The sequence below is a fragment of the Bombus impatiens genome, unplaced genomic scaffold (assembly GCF_000188095.3).
Source record: "Bombus impatiens unplaced genomic scaffold, BIMP_2.2 scf_0478, whole genome shotgun sequence".
Taxonomy (NCBI): Eukaryota; Metazoa; Arthropoda; class Insecta; order Hymenoptera; family Apidae; genus Bombus; species Bombus impatiens.
Window position 1 is genome coordinate 828,027 of NT_176897.1, and position 15,205 is coordinate 843,231.

The 15,205-nt window shown below is 49.6% G+C and overlaps 1 protein-coding gene across 4 annotated transcripts in view; it reads right to left on the reverse strand.

Moving 5' to 3' along the window:
* Positions 1 to 15,205, reverse strand: part of LOC100742187 — an 87,788-nt gene that overhangs the window by 21,913 nt on the left and 50,670 nt on the right. The window contains exon 1 of one of the 4 annotated variants that reach the window (XM_033321664.1): positions 9,977 to 10,089. The exons of the other annotated variants lie outside the window; for them this stretch is intronic. Coding sequence (XP_033177555.1) covers positions 9,977 to 9,999 — 23 coding nt within the window. The 5' untranslated portion in view covers positions 10,000 to 10,089. Of the gene's footprint in view, positions 1 to 9,976; positions 10,090 to 15,205 lie in introns of those variants that run through there. 4 annotated transcript variants of the gene reach the window in all.

The window sequence follows — 15,205 nt, forward strand, 5'->3', positions numbered from 1 at the left end:
TTAGTCGGGGAAACGCGAACTTGGCGTACAAACGGAATATCGAGATCGTGGTCGAGCGTGAAAGACGCGACGAGATTAGAAGAGAATATATACGGGCGACAGAATGTACTCGACAGTCGCGATAAACGAAATCATCGAGTATGCATCGATTGTGTATCGAATTATCTTTCGTTCGCGCGTTACGAATACTAAAAGATTCAACGTAGTTTAGCTTATGAAGGCTCGTATAGTTGGAAGATAATCTGATTCTACGAGAATTTCGACGAGAGAACCAAGGAAGGAAAATTCAGCCAAAAAGTAAATATCGAAGATAACCGTGATATCCTTGCGTTTTCTGCGGAAGCTGAATCCTTGCGTTTTCAACGAAAACCGAGTCCTTGCGAAACGGCGACCACCGAGACGAGTCTATTACCGAGGAGAGGAAGAAGGTCGAAAAAAGACGAGCGAAAGGATAGAAAACGTCGATGAGCAGGAATTTCGGTTATTCTACTCGAGGCGGAAGAAAGAAACTCAGTCCGGACGTTGGTAGGATGACCTGCGGAGCGACCTACGCGAGAAGGGACGACGATTTCAGAGAGGACAGTGAATTTTGTATAAAACAGCGAAATCGCTCGGCCAACGTGAGTGGTCGCGAACAAAGCGTAGAAGAACGCGGGGAGCTGCGGACGTGACGTTAATTTCAATCGGGACACGTCGAGTAACCTTCTTTTCTCTCGTTCCCCTCGTTCGTATCGGTCTCCGTGGTAGTCTCGAAGAAGCAGCGCGAACTCGTAATAGAAGAAAATCGAACGGGCCAGCTGCGTTTCCTCGCTGCAAAGTTACCGCGATAAGATTGCGAACGATTATATCGTGGCTCGCGCTCTGGACGTGACCAACGTCGCGGAAAATAGAAGGTTCTTCGATTCTCGATGAGATTCCTTGCGACGCCACGTTGACGCGCGCTACAGACTTTCGAATTTTTCGTTTCTTTCTTCGCGGAACTCGGGTTTCGTGGTTGTCCGTGTCCGATAACGTTGTTCCAAGGATTTTTAATTGCTTCCCCGATTCAACCGCGAATCACGGCGGTTTTTCGATTCTCCCGAGTGTTTTTATACCTCCGGGAATCTTCGTCGCGCGGATCATTTTCAACCTCGACTACCGGTGTTCCGACGCGAGGCGATTCGTTGCACAGCCGAACGATCGTTCAGCCGTATATCGTCTCGAAATACGACTATTTCGCCAACTAAAATCGCTTCCACTTCACCATTCGACGAATGCACCGAGAACTTGCATCGAAACTTGAAAATCAAAGTGACATTCACGCTCGACTTTACGCGTTCCATCGAAACGAAGTGCAAACTCGATACTCGACGATGTTTCTCGTCTCGTCGACTCCTTCTGCGCTTCTTCGCTAAATTTAAACGACCCTTCAGTCTTGGCCTCGCCTTTCTTCACAGAATTATCGCCGCTGTTTCCGTTTCTTTCTCGAAGCGTCTACGTTCGCAACCGTTTGCCTCGTACTACTCGTAGATGGAACGACGTTTCGCGACCGGTAAAACGGAAGGGCAACAGGGAGAAAAGAACGCGCGAAAACGTCGAGACGGAGCGCGTTTCGCGACCGCTTTCGTGCACGTTCGCCGCGCAACTGCCGCGGCCGAATATTCGCCGATACTACATGTGCGTCGTATTTGCAAGCCCCGACCGGCGGACATCGGCCGCAGCTGCTCGACAACCTCCTCCGGCAGCGTCCCGACGCCCCTCCCAGCCCTCGTTTTCCTCCTCTACCGATTCCTACCTCCTACCGATTCCCGCGATAACAATAACGGCGGTAATACATCCTCGTTGCGGCGAATGCGAGGAACCATCGCCGACTGCTTCCACGACGCGCCAAACAACGCCATTTTCGCCAAGCGACCAACAAGTTTATCGGAACAACGAAACAGGGGTAACCAGGAGTATTATGCAAAATATCGACTTGCTGGGATCGGCTAGACGATCGATAGGCTCGTTCTTCTCGAAGTTACGTTGCCTTTGTTTCGCCATGCCGGAAAACAAGACACGATCGGAAAGAAAAGAAGGAAAAGTTAGTAGCTTGCGCGTGTCGAGAGGCTGAAACGATCTCCGATTTATTAAATTGCCTAACCGAGGTCAGCATCCTCCGTTTGCCAAGTCTACGTACACGCTCCAAATCTATTTGGCTGGTTCGTTCGAAGATCTCGTCTTTCTTCGCGATTCGCTTTTGAATTTTGTTGAAACCAAGATGAACGTACTGGTTGATCGCCTTTAAACGAAGAAGAGCCGTTGAAGCGGCAAATGGAAATGCGAAAAGGACTTTCGTTCGCCGAGTAATTAAATGCCACCTGCGCGCCTAATTATCCGACAAGCCAGGTTTTTACAAGGCGGATAATACACGGGTGACAAGCTGAAAACCCGCTTCAGCTTGAAAAGTAACTTCCGTATATTCGCATACACGGTTAAGCATCGGATTTCGTGCACACAACTGTGTCATTCGGTTCGCGTACCGTATATGCAGCGAATAGTCGACGATGGAAAGCGTATTTTTCATTTTCGTCGCCGCTGTCAATGCGGTGAAAGAAGCGCGTTCCATGCAAATGCGTATATTATACGCTGACAACGGAGCTTCCTGAAAGACGGTGCCTCGACGCGGTCAAACTTCTCGGAACCAAGGGTTGCAAAATTCCACGAGAGCGTTTCACCGGACGAAAACGGGGAATACTCGCGAGTCGTACGGGCTTCTCCAAACTTTCTCCCGCGTATAAACTCACCTTCGAGGCAGACTCGGCAAGTCGTCAAGTGCATTAGCGATTCTCGAGGCAAAGTCAACGACCGTCGATTTTGTCCTCGTACTGCACCACACCCTTCTCTCTCTCTCTCTCTCTCCCTCTTCCTCTTCTCTACATTCCATACAATTGTAAGCAGTCGCTTCTTCAAATTAGTACTTCTCACTTATCCGATTTGTTCACGTCGAGCCGTTATCGGGCTCTTTAATCTTGGAATCACATCTCGTTTGTAAGATTGTTCTCGTTGAAAGAGAAACGATTCCAGCGATCGCACGTGGTTACGCCGTACTATTTTCATGGAATACGCGATTAACCCTTCGACCCTTCTCTGTCTATTGGTTAAGGGAGACGCTCGTTTCCGACTCGCAACGGAGGTAACCGATTTCATCGAAAGTGTCGTTCACGAATTCCGGCGATGATCGAACGGACTCCATTTTCATTTCCGCGCTTGTGCCCATTGTGCGCGTTCGTCCAACCGTATCAGAATAGGAACACCAAACGACCGAGTAACCCATCGACTTTTTCCTTCAACCGCGATGAATCGATTTCTCTCTGCCGAGTAGTGGCTGAATTAAACCTAAGATCGTTCCGAGGATCTTAACCGCTCAAGACCATTAACACGGTAGATCGCTGGCCGTACTTCGCAAGACTATTTGTTCGTTTTAAGAAAGTTGCAAAGAGAAACGAACGAAACGTAGAACGACGGGCGATGAAACTACGCGTGGTCTTAGCCGATTTCACAGTTTTCCTTAGTTCGTAGACTCGCGACAATCTCGCGCCGTTTATCTTCTCCAAACGCACACACACACACACGCACACACCCCTCCCCCTGCAAATGAACCGGCTATCAGCGACGTTGAACACGGCGGATGTTTTAATCCCTCTCTCGAGGAAGGTAATCTCAGCCGTCTTACATCAGCCAGACCCAATCCCACGGGAAATTCTGTCGAGTTCCATAATACTCGGTGACACGCATCGAGCGATAAGGGCAGCGAGTTTCGAGTCGCCAGCACCGAGGCGTCGCATAATCGCTCCTGAAGCGTCATTCCGAGCGCGAGATTCGCGCAGACTAAAGGGATTCGCGGCATCCCGGTCGCAATTCGGGGAATGTCGATCAAACGTGACACGACGATCGGTACGCCGACACAGATGTACCTAAGACGTCGCGAGTAGCATCGCAACGAATCATCCACCGATCGATGATCATCTGGTACGCAACGTTTATTACGCAAATCTTTCTTTTTCAATCGACCCATAGTCTTTCGAAGGTCCAGCCCGATGTCTTTTTCAAACGTTTATGGCGGAGTGCCATAAAATTTTGGCAGCGTCGTATTATCGAAATACGAAACGTTCGTGATTCGACGATCGGATATTTTTGATCTTTTCGGCGCTACGGATCGTTCAGTACACGAAATTATTTAGCATTTGTTAACAAATAAAATCGTCTCGATTCTCGAATTACGCATAGGCGTTCGACAAATTTTTAATTTATCGAAGCTTTTCTCTCGGAAACGTTGTCAAGTTTTTAAGCGTAAGCGAAAATAAACGATATAAACGACTAATAAATTATCGGACATCTAAGCGCTGAAGCGTTTTCTTATCAAATTTACGAACCAGGATAAGAATCGCGGCTCGTTCGATGACCTAATCGTATTAGGCTAAAATCGACGTTGAATCAACCGGTTGAATCGATTCGACGATGGGAAAACATCGGTATGGCAAGGGTCGATGGTCGGTGACAACGTATTTAACACGGCTCGTAAAGCGAACATTTTATTTTTATGTCCTCCGCTAACCGCCTTATCGTCGTTACCCCGCAACTACCAGCTACGCCGATGATATTTTTTCGAAGCGACGTCGCTTCCTGCAGAGATCGCGCAGCTCTGGGATACCGAGGAAATCGCGCGCGGAAATTTCGGCCCGTTTGCAAATTGACGTCGAAAATATTGGCCCCTTACCGCGATCCATCGCCGATATCGTCTACCCTGCTTTCGGTCCACGCCACGCCGGAAGATCAAGCTGCGGGAACGTGAAATATCTCCTGCTATAGCTGACGAAAAACCATTACGTCGAACACGCGAAATGCGACGCTTTCCGCGCGGAGCATCGACCTGTAATTTTACTACGTCGATAGCTAGAAGCGTGTCCCTTCCGAAAGGGACGTACGAGCTCGAGAATGAAGCTATTTTTGCGATAAGATGCGCACGCTTCGATAAAACGAATGAACGAAGCGAGCGAAATGGCGGTCGAACGAGCGTACCATCGTTTTGTAATGGAACTTATTCGGGGCAATTTGACGAATGGATAACGCAAGGCGAAACTGTAATCGGATGCCAAAGAGGAACACGCCCTATGGACAAGCTGTCGAAACGCTTAATAACCGAACTGCGGCAACCGCATCGGACCGTCTTGAAATAATAGAGAACGATCGATCGCGTGGTAGTGCTTAATAAAAACAACCTCGCTTCGTCATCGTTGCATCAGGAACGAGCTATGACTTAAAAATACATAAACACGCGGTGCAGAATAGACTGACCGACGCCGGGCAAATTTCCAAATCGCATGCAGCCAACCATTTGCACATGACTGTCAGACCGACGTTACGACCTACGTATCCGATCGAATCTCTCGTTTTACGCGTTTTATCGAAATCTCGCGCCGTTTCGTCGATAACTCCGCTTTATTCCGACGATTTGTCCGGTCATCTAGGATCTCGACCGGCAGCTAAGTGACCGACCCGTGTACAATACCGTGACTCGACGTTAATTACCTCGTCGAGTGGAGCGTCGACTCGAACCGACCGACGAACGAGCACGTCGATATTTGATCGTCTTGTCCTGTCGCGTCGTTGCGTCGCGTTTCCCTCGGTCAAACGATTAATCCGTCGCGTTCAGCGGTTGCAAAAGGTTATCGATTGCTCGCGATACAGGCAACGATGGAAGATCGCGGCGTTCGATTCGTCCAGAGGCTAACCAGAGCGTCGGTCGTGCCATCGGCTGTAGAAAAATGGCGCTCGAAACCGTTAGTGTTTTCGGTTCGCATCCTCGTAATTTACGGCCGAGTTTGACGCGCGTCTCGCGCTCGTAAATCAGAGAATCTCTTCCCTACGCACACACGGTCCGTTACTCGAACGGCTTCGCCGTGTCAAAGGAAAAATGACTGCGTTTCGACGCCCGAAAAGACTATTAAATCGCGTGCCCGAGTGACGCGAACACGGGCGATCTCGTCGTCTTTCGGGACGAGCGTGGATCGAGCTTCGTGGAGCGATTCTACGCGTAACGTCGCGTGTTTTCCGTATTTGCGATTTTTCGTCTCACCCGATGCACAGGATGTTCCACTTTCGGCCTGCAAATGCGGATGAATCGGAACGCGCGAATCAAACGCTCGGCCCTTTTCACGCGCAACGTTCCTCTTTTGCTCCAGGGACGAGTTGAATTTCTCGTTGGGAAACGACAGCGTCTAGGCAGCAGTTTTATGCATCGCGACACAACGTCAAAGTTTGAAAAATCAGTTCCTCGTGAGAAACAAACCTCGTTCGTTTTTCAACTCCAACGGGATGCCTCTGTTTCGTATCTTCGGAGCGTTCTTCGCGGAAACTGCGTTCGCAGGTCGAGCCGGAGTATCGCGCGAGTACTTTCTCGTACGATAGAAGCGTCTCGAGCGTGCCGACGAATTCTTAAATCAACGAAAGCATTTCATTCGGTCGTTCGTGCCTGTACACGCTAAACTATCGTAGAATCGCTTAAACGAGAAAGCCCGAGAAGGATGAGAAATACCAGTGTCGGCTAAGACAGACAAATTGCGTATAGTCGTGAAAAGAGAGCAGGGACGAGCGAACGAGGGATCTCGCATTCGTCGCGAAACGAAATCCTTTGTGGAGATATTTGCGCGAGATGGGAAGTGGCACACGGGGCGACAAAGATTTTCCGCGAAATTGCAACCGTAGGTAGGCACCCGATACGCCAGAAGTTCGCGCGCGGAACTCATCTCGCGGATTGGGAATTTTTGACTAGTACAATATCGCGCCATTCCCCGCGATTAATTTACAAATATTCGACAAACGTAGTTACGTTTCGAAACGCGTCGACGCGGCATAGAAACGCGGAACAAAAAACGGATGCAACACGCTTTCGGAATTTTCGACGATGCGGATGGGTAAGCGCGATTCGATGGATCGGAGCGGGGAAACGAGGGGCGAAGGGCCGAGCGAACGAATTTCGACAGCTACAATTACGTGTTTGCATTAACGGGGAACGTTGGGACACGTTGGGACACGTTGGGTCTCGTGGGGACTCGCCTAACTCCATCCGAAATATGGTAATAACATCGATATCGATAATGTATCGTTGACAAACGCGAACCGATGGAATTAACGTTGCGTCGAATTACAAACACGTAATTTTACAGGTACGGCGTCCCATGGAGCGCCAGACAGAAGGAAGAACAGGAGAGTGCGGTGGAAACAAATAGCAAGGCACGCGCTTTCCTTCTCATCGATAAAATAAAACAGTCGCGTACTGCTCTGTATTTTGCGCGTACGCTTTGGTCTGGCCAAAAGGACGTCGCCGGGTCGATGGTAAAGAGACGAAAACACTACCTGTCGTCGCGTCTATTATCGACGAATCGTCGTGGTTTTTGTCGGCCTTTGTTTGCGGTAGAGGACGAAACTCCGAGGGCCGGCGAACGAACAGGAAACAAACGCAGTCATATTAATTAATCGAGTATGTTGTGCAATTAACGTTTGCTCGTGTGCACGAGCCAGTCGTTTTTCTACCATACGTTTGCCGATGGAAAGTAACAACGGATCGACTGGCATATCCGGTTGCTCGTTGTTCCTCGATATTTGCACGGATGTAAAGTTTGCACGTGATCCAACTGGAAACGCATCTACACGCGATATTTTGCTTTTCCCTACAGCCAGTTTATTCCCAATTATCAAAAATATTAATTATTATGAAAAATATGTCAACTCTTTGTCGAGATACGCGCGTACGGTCGACCTAGCGCTCGACAATTTTACGAGCATCCGTTTTCCGTTTTCGCGATCGGCTACGAAAAATAATTCGCGTTTGAAAAATTTCATTCGTGCGGAACGCAGTGACGAGATTTCAACGAGTGGTTATTTTTCAACGCGGGCCACGCATGTGTACGTATATCGCGATTAATGTAATTCACACCCCGACGGAACTCGTGCGAATTCACGGTTTCATCACGGTTTCATCACGGACAACGCGGTTTGCAAATTCCCATCGTCGCTCGGTCGGCGCGTTAAAGCAGCGTCCGAGCTCTCTTCTGTTCACCGTTCACGCACGCTATGCGCGACACACAGCTAAATGAAATTTATCACGCTGAGACAGAAAGAGAGAGAGAGAGAGAGAGAGAGAGAGAGAGAGAGAGAGAGAGAGAGAGAGAGAGAGAGAGAGAGAGAGAGAGAGAGAGAGAGAGAGAGAGAGAGAGAGAGAGAGAGAGAGAGAGAGAGAGAGAGAGAGAGAGAGAGAGAGAGAGAGAGAGAGAGAGAGAGAGAGAGAGAGAGAGAGAGAGAGAGAGAGAGAGAGAGAGAGAGAGAGAGAGAGAGAGAGAGAGAGAGAGAGAGAGAGAGAGAGAGAGAGAGAGAGAGAGAGAGAGAGAGAGAGAGAGAGAGAGAGAGAGAGAGAGAGAGAGAGAGAGAGAGAGAGAGAGAGAGAGAGAGAGAGAGAGAGAGAGAGAGAGAGAGAGAGAGAGAGAGAGAGAGAGAGAGAGAGAGAGAGAGAGAGAGAGAGAGAGAGAGAGAGAGAGAGAGAGAGAGAGAGAGAGAGAGAGAGAGAGAGAGAGAGAGAGAGAGAGAGAGAGAGAGAGAGAGAGAGAGAGAGAGAGAGAGAGAGAGAGAGAGAGAGAGAGAGAGAGAGAGAGAGAGAGAGAGAGAGAGAGAGAGAGAGAGAGAGAGAGAGAGAGAGAGAGAGAGAGAGAGAGAGAGAGAGAGAGAGAGAGAGAGAGAGAGAGAGAGAGAGAGAGAGAGAGAGAGAGAGAGAGAGAGAGAGAGAGAGAGAGAGAGAGAGAGAGAGAGAGAGAGAGAGAGAGAGAGAGAGAGAGAGAGAGAGAGAGAGAGAGAGAGAGAGAGAGAGAGAGAGAGAGAGAGAGAGAGAGAGAGAGAAAGAGAGAAAGGGAGAGAGAAAAGGAGAGCGCATTACGCCGATGATGCCAGACTCCTAATTTTCCGAGTACTCGGCATTTTAAGCACGACCGTCGTAAACCGTTTTTCTGTCCGGTTCTCCGCCTACCTTTCTACCTTTTTTCTCTATATCCTTTTACTTTCGATCCACTCTGCTACTTTTTACGCGAGATTACGATGCGCTCGTTCGCGTAAAAACGTACGCTTCGCGTCGCGGTCCAGCGAATCCCCGGCGATAGACTAAATGGATCGATGTTTGTTTACACGCGTTTTTCACGTTTCCAACTGTGCGCGTAATTTTTCCTCCCACCAGACACACCTGCGTTTGCTACGACAGTTTCGTTCTCGCAGTATTTGCGAAAGAACATTGCGCGAAAAGTATATCTCGCATTTATACGTAGAGACGACGACAGAGTATCGCCGTGTTGGTCAGCCAAAAGTCTTTTCTAGATTTACAGATGGAACCGTCGAATTCTCGAAACGAGTAAATTGAAAATTTATTCCGGAACGGTGTACACGATTCCGTATGGGAATTGGGTAAAAACGATGGTAGGTAAGTTTCGGTCGACCGACGACTACCGCCATCTGCGTAGCAGGCTGAGAGGCAGGTGGTAGCAACGACGCCGGGCGCCGTCGTCGATGGGTCGCCTCTGTTCGCCTCGTTCGCAATGTCGACTACGTAGTACCACCGGAAGGGAGGCATTGAGCGCATCAACGCTTCCGGATGTACACGCTCGTAGTTTCCTGTCCGTTATACGCACCAAGTCGTAGAGCGGAAGAAGCGAGTCCTAATACGAACGTACCGTCTGCCAATTCACCATCAAGTTATCGCGCTTTCGCCGCGTAATTTGCGTACGGTCAAACCGCTTTTCTTCTCTTCGTCACTTTGACCTTTTCGATCTCATTGAAATTTTTAACGAAATTTTAACGAAATTTTAACATCGCCGGAACGAATCCAGTTATAGGCGAAAGAACATTTGCTTCGCACGTTGCTGGAATCGAGAAGAATCGAGCGATACGCGTACTTATCTTACTTGTATTTACTGGCCGTGCGACGAGCTCGAGAAGCATCGTCGGTTTGGGGAAAGCTGGAAACTCGAATCGCCGTTACTCACACCTGTCGACCGAAGGAATGTCGGAAAAATTCCCCGTGTCCTGACTCACCTGTAACAAGAAACAGGCGCACGCCTTGTCATCGTGAAAGGATAACAAATGGAAGGAGGGAACTGGGCGAGGGAAATAAACGCGGGAAACGAACGAACTGGCTGGAAACGAGTCGGTCTACCGCTTCTCCGACCACAAGTTATTACGCGATCGCTGTAGACGCGTTCTCGGGACACGCGGTCGTCGCGAAAACGAAGGAATAAAGATCGGTCGGCGAGTGTCTCGATCGGGAATAGGAGGCCGTGGAACGACCCTGGCACTCTTCTAGATCTCATCTAACCGACGATAGTTACGCGCCATCCAAAGTCGTTTGCATTCCGCGCCATAAACGACTCTCCTTCTTTCTTAATTACGCGACTGCGCTACATTTCCAGCCAGCTCTGTTGATATCGTTTCTCGATTCTTCGTGTTCTACGGAAGGATCTTTTTCGTCGATGGAATTGGAACGGCGAGGCAAAGCGTCGTTCGTACCAGACAGATCGTACCGGCGATCTAATTACGCGGAGAGACGTAACGCGAAATGCTTGGTAGAGCGAGTCGTGGCAAATATCCAATTTAATATCCTTTGGCAAAACCTCGACGACGTAATTCGACGAAAGCGATAGAAGAAAGTTCCCTTCCGATAAACAACGCAGCAGCGAAGCACCGCGGCAAACCCGACGATAACGATCGATTGGGAGTTAAGATGCCGGTCGTTCGTCGTTGTTCCAAGTAGAAAGTTACGAGACAGAGGCTGATGAATGTGGTGGCGCGTTAATCTTCGTCGTGACACGGACAGGAGCAACCTTGCCAACGGGACAGATCGGCAGGAAACGAAACGAGACGAAACGAAACGAAACGAAACGAAACGAAACGCGAAAGACGAAACAGAAGGAAAGGGCGGGGAACGTGGCGAACGAGAGTTAAAAAATGATCTTTGGCCGGTCGCGACGTTGTTCTCGTCGCGTCTTCGCCACGTTAGACACGTCCGCGTAATTTGCCGAGTCCAAACAACGCGAGACTCGGATTACGCAACCGTGTTACTATTTTCTCCGCGTAACAAACGACGTCCGTTGCGATTAATCATTCGTTGGCGCACGCTGCCCGTTTTATTTTACAGGCTAACGACACCTCGCGAATGAAGATTTATGAAGAAACGCGTGCCTCCTTCTCGCGCCGTAATGTACCCACCCCGAGGGAAGATGCTGATCGAGCTCCAAGGCAATTAGCCTCGAGTGCTTCCACGGGAACAACCGGCGTCTTCCGAGAATCCTCCTGTTTCATCTTCGACAGACAGAGTCGACTTAATAGTCTTCTCGAGTAATTCCTTGTGTCAATTCGCCTTTACAGGTAAGGAGAATCGGTGGCGACGTTTACCGTCGATTTAAAAACATTCCAGACGACGTTCTTGCTTTCGCCTCTTGCACCTACCTCTTCGTCCTGCCAATTATTAGGTTGCCTTTTCCTAAGATCGTTGATCGAGTGGCTTTCGCCGCAAGTTCTTCGAAAGCTACTGCAAGTTGCGTCAAATTCTGCGTTTCGTACGAGAAACTCGTCGGTGCGACCCGGTTGGTTCGCTAAATTTTCCAACGGAATTTTCCTGAAACTTAATTAGAATCGTCTACCGAGAAAGAACGGTCGGTTCGCTAAAAAGTAACGTACGCCGCGTTTTGCTGCAACGCGCGACGCGTCAAAGAGGACGATCGAGTGGCCTTCTGGACGACAATACACGGTAGAAATAAATGGAAATCGAGCGACGTCGCGTTCCAATAAGCTGTCGCGTGAACGTTCTCCGCATAGAATATCGAGGCGTTCTAAAGAAGAACGGGACAAGGGCGTGCTTTGTACGATCGATCGAAAAGACGTTTCAGATTCATCGGCGACGTTTCTCTAGACCTGGAAAATTGAAACGGACTCCGACCGGTATCGAAAACGCGAGAGCGAACCATCCGATCGTGCCGACTTAATTTCCTTCGTCTCACCGCGACTCTAGCTAATTATCCTAACTGCTGCCGTGCTCGAACCACTCGATTTTATCGGCTTTCCTCGAACGTTTCGCTGGCGACCTCGCGCTGTAAATTTCCCGATACGCCGCGTCGTGTAACTCGTTTGATATTTAAACGAGGGTTAACGCGGTTTGCGAGAGAAACGTCTCCGCGCGACTACCGACGCAACCTCCGACTCTCCGTTTACCGGGTGTCCCTGTGCGAATACGAATTCGAGTAAATCTCTCGACGGCGAGAGAGTCGTTCGGAGATTATTTCCATTTGGAATTTCCATTCGGAGCGTGACGTCGAACGCGATGAAAACGCGAGCGAGGCGACAGCATTTCAGTCGCGAGCGCGCACAGAGTTCGGCGAAATTCTTCGCGTTGTTCGACGAATTCAAGCGCTTTCCGATAACCGCTCTAAACTTGCTCGCCGAAACGATAACCCTCTAGCTTTGACCGGAAAGGTCGCGCGATTCCCTCTAGCTCCGCGATCGCCCGTATTTGCTGCAAATATTTGCGTGCGATTTCCGATCGCCAACGAGTCGAACTTGGTCTGCAGCGCGGTGAGATCGTACGATAGACCACGCTGCGAGAATTAACAGCGTAGCGGCGATTGTTTGATCGAACAATTAACAATATCGCTATCGCTGCAACCTCGTTAAGGTTCAACGTGTCCATCGGAGAGGAACGGTAGACAGCGATTCTCGCGGAACAATGCCAGGCTTCGTGTTCGAAAGCGACAGTTCGATCTACGAGCCAGAGACAAAGGCGTAATTAAAATTCGTATCCGAGTTTCCATCGGCCGTCGACGGGTTACAGCCTGGTTACAGCTAGTTTTCGGATGGAAAACGGAATCGTCCGAATGTTCTCGATAGTGCGCTTTGCCTCGACCGTTGCCAGGCGATCGCAGAACGCCACTCCGCTACTTCCCCGACGTTACGTAAGATCGTTGGAACGCGCGCGTAACCGGATAACGAAGTCGATCTGGAAACTCAGCCACGTTAATCTTCGGCTTTTCCAGTTTATTCTCCGAATAATATCGGCCAGGGCCGTTCAAATCGTATATTTCGCCTACAGATATTCCTACTCTCTGCGTCGTGGACAGATAGCCGATACGATAGGCGTTGCTTTATTCGCTCGCTTTGCACTTTTTCCCGAGTTTTTACAAATTTCCAATTAATCGGTAGCAAGCTGCTCGTTTGTATCGCGATCGACGCGAAACGACGCGAAGAGGGGTTAGGTCGTCTTTCTAGCGCGAGCACTCGTGGAAATAGATGCACGTTCGCGTACCAATACGAAGGCAAAAGAGTGCCATAGCCGGCGGCTAGGTCGTTTCCCGACCTTGCCGAGCGGGATTCCTTAGACGCGAAGAACTTGGCCATTTTTATCGGCCGTTTCCTCTATAAGCTTTTTTTCCACGTTTTTTGCTTGCCCCGGATCTACCGCTCGTCGCGAGGAACCTCTCCACGCTCCACGTATAATTTATCCTCGCTGGAATATCGCGGTCGACGTCTCTGCCGCGTTTAATCGCGCGGCTCGAAATCTCGTTAAGGAAATTAATTTTCCCCGTCCATTTTTCTTTTCTCTTCTCTTTTTACGCCCTTTCCATTCATCCGATCACCGAGGAAAGTTTCGCGAATCCATTCGAACCGAAACCGCGATTAACGCCTTCCTTGCCTTTTGTTCCGACAGTTACCCTGACAATCGCTATCGCTCGTTTACCGACTTCCGGCAGAACCGCCGCGAATCCGGGAAGTAATTAAACTTATTAAATATTTCCTTCGTATTATCGGTTTGCAGGTGGCTTCGCGTATACGTAGTTCGAAACGTTTCTTCTCTCACCAACGTTAACGATCTCCACTTTCCTACAAGTACATTCCCAGCTATTCTCTCGATATAAATATAATACCTAGGACGCAAATTTCACACAACGATACCGACGAATCGCTGGAGCGTCTCGGAAGAGATCGGCCATCGATTCCGCCGTACGATTCTACGCGACATTTCCTCGAGAAGCGTTTTCGCTCGACTATCTTTCCGGTTCGCTCGTTCCCACGAAATTTCCCCGGATCCGGAGAAAACAGCGAAACGGTTTCGGACGAGATTCCTCCGCGGATAACGGCCACGCAAACAAATAGACCGGGAATAGGACGAGAGTTTCTCGATGCGATCGGTTTTCTCGTATCGCCACATCGACGATCGGCTTTTTCTCGGCGATTCCCCGTCCAAGATTCGATTTCGCGGCTAGCCGACGTTTATCGACCAAGGCAAAGACGCGTCGCTGGTTCGGCCTTCCGAGCATCGATGCCACGACTTACTTCCAACCGACGGAAACGTGTAGCATCCTTGCGCGACAATGACTAGAACGAGGACGAAAAGTATGGGCGAAGAAACCGCGATTAACCAAGAAGAAGCACGTTCGACCTAGTAGCCTATATACCTTGATATCTGCTCGAGGCCTTTTCATCGCGCGGATCACTTTTGTTTTCAGGATGTTTCGTTTTATCGCCGACTAACGGACTGCCTGGAAATTCAAACTAAGCAGCCGCGGTCGAGCGGATCTTTCCAAAAAAACGAACGCGTGATTTGCCATCGTACGCGTATTTATCGTACGAAGGTAGAACGAAGAAACGTACGTACAATTTTTAAGAGAAAGTCGAAAACACGGTTTTGAATTTACAAAGTGGATGGACGCGCGGCTTCCGAGCGGCTCACCCAGCATCGAGTAAAGTTCAGCGTGGTACAGATACGCTCGCGGTAGGTGAAAGTGTTAGCGAGGTAATCGTGTCATTTTCGTTCCTTCTAAATGGAGCGTTACGTTTCTTCGCGGTACGGCGGCTTTTACGCAGAGTCGAGACATTAAAACATCGTTGGCAGGAAAAACCGCGCAACGCGTACGCGAGCGTACAAGCGACAGAGTCCGGGCAACGCTTCGATACCTTATCGATATCGATGTGTCGCGATTCAGACTGCAAAGAGCCGTCCTTGGGTGGGCAGCGTTAAGAAACGGCTCGTTTCTCGCGTATCTAAATCCATGACGAAATAACGGGTCGTATTGGATGGCAGAAATCGAGAAAACCGGTAAGGCGCGCGCACGGACACGCACGTAACCGCGGCGCTGGCTAGGTGGGGCGCGCGTAAAAC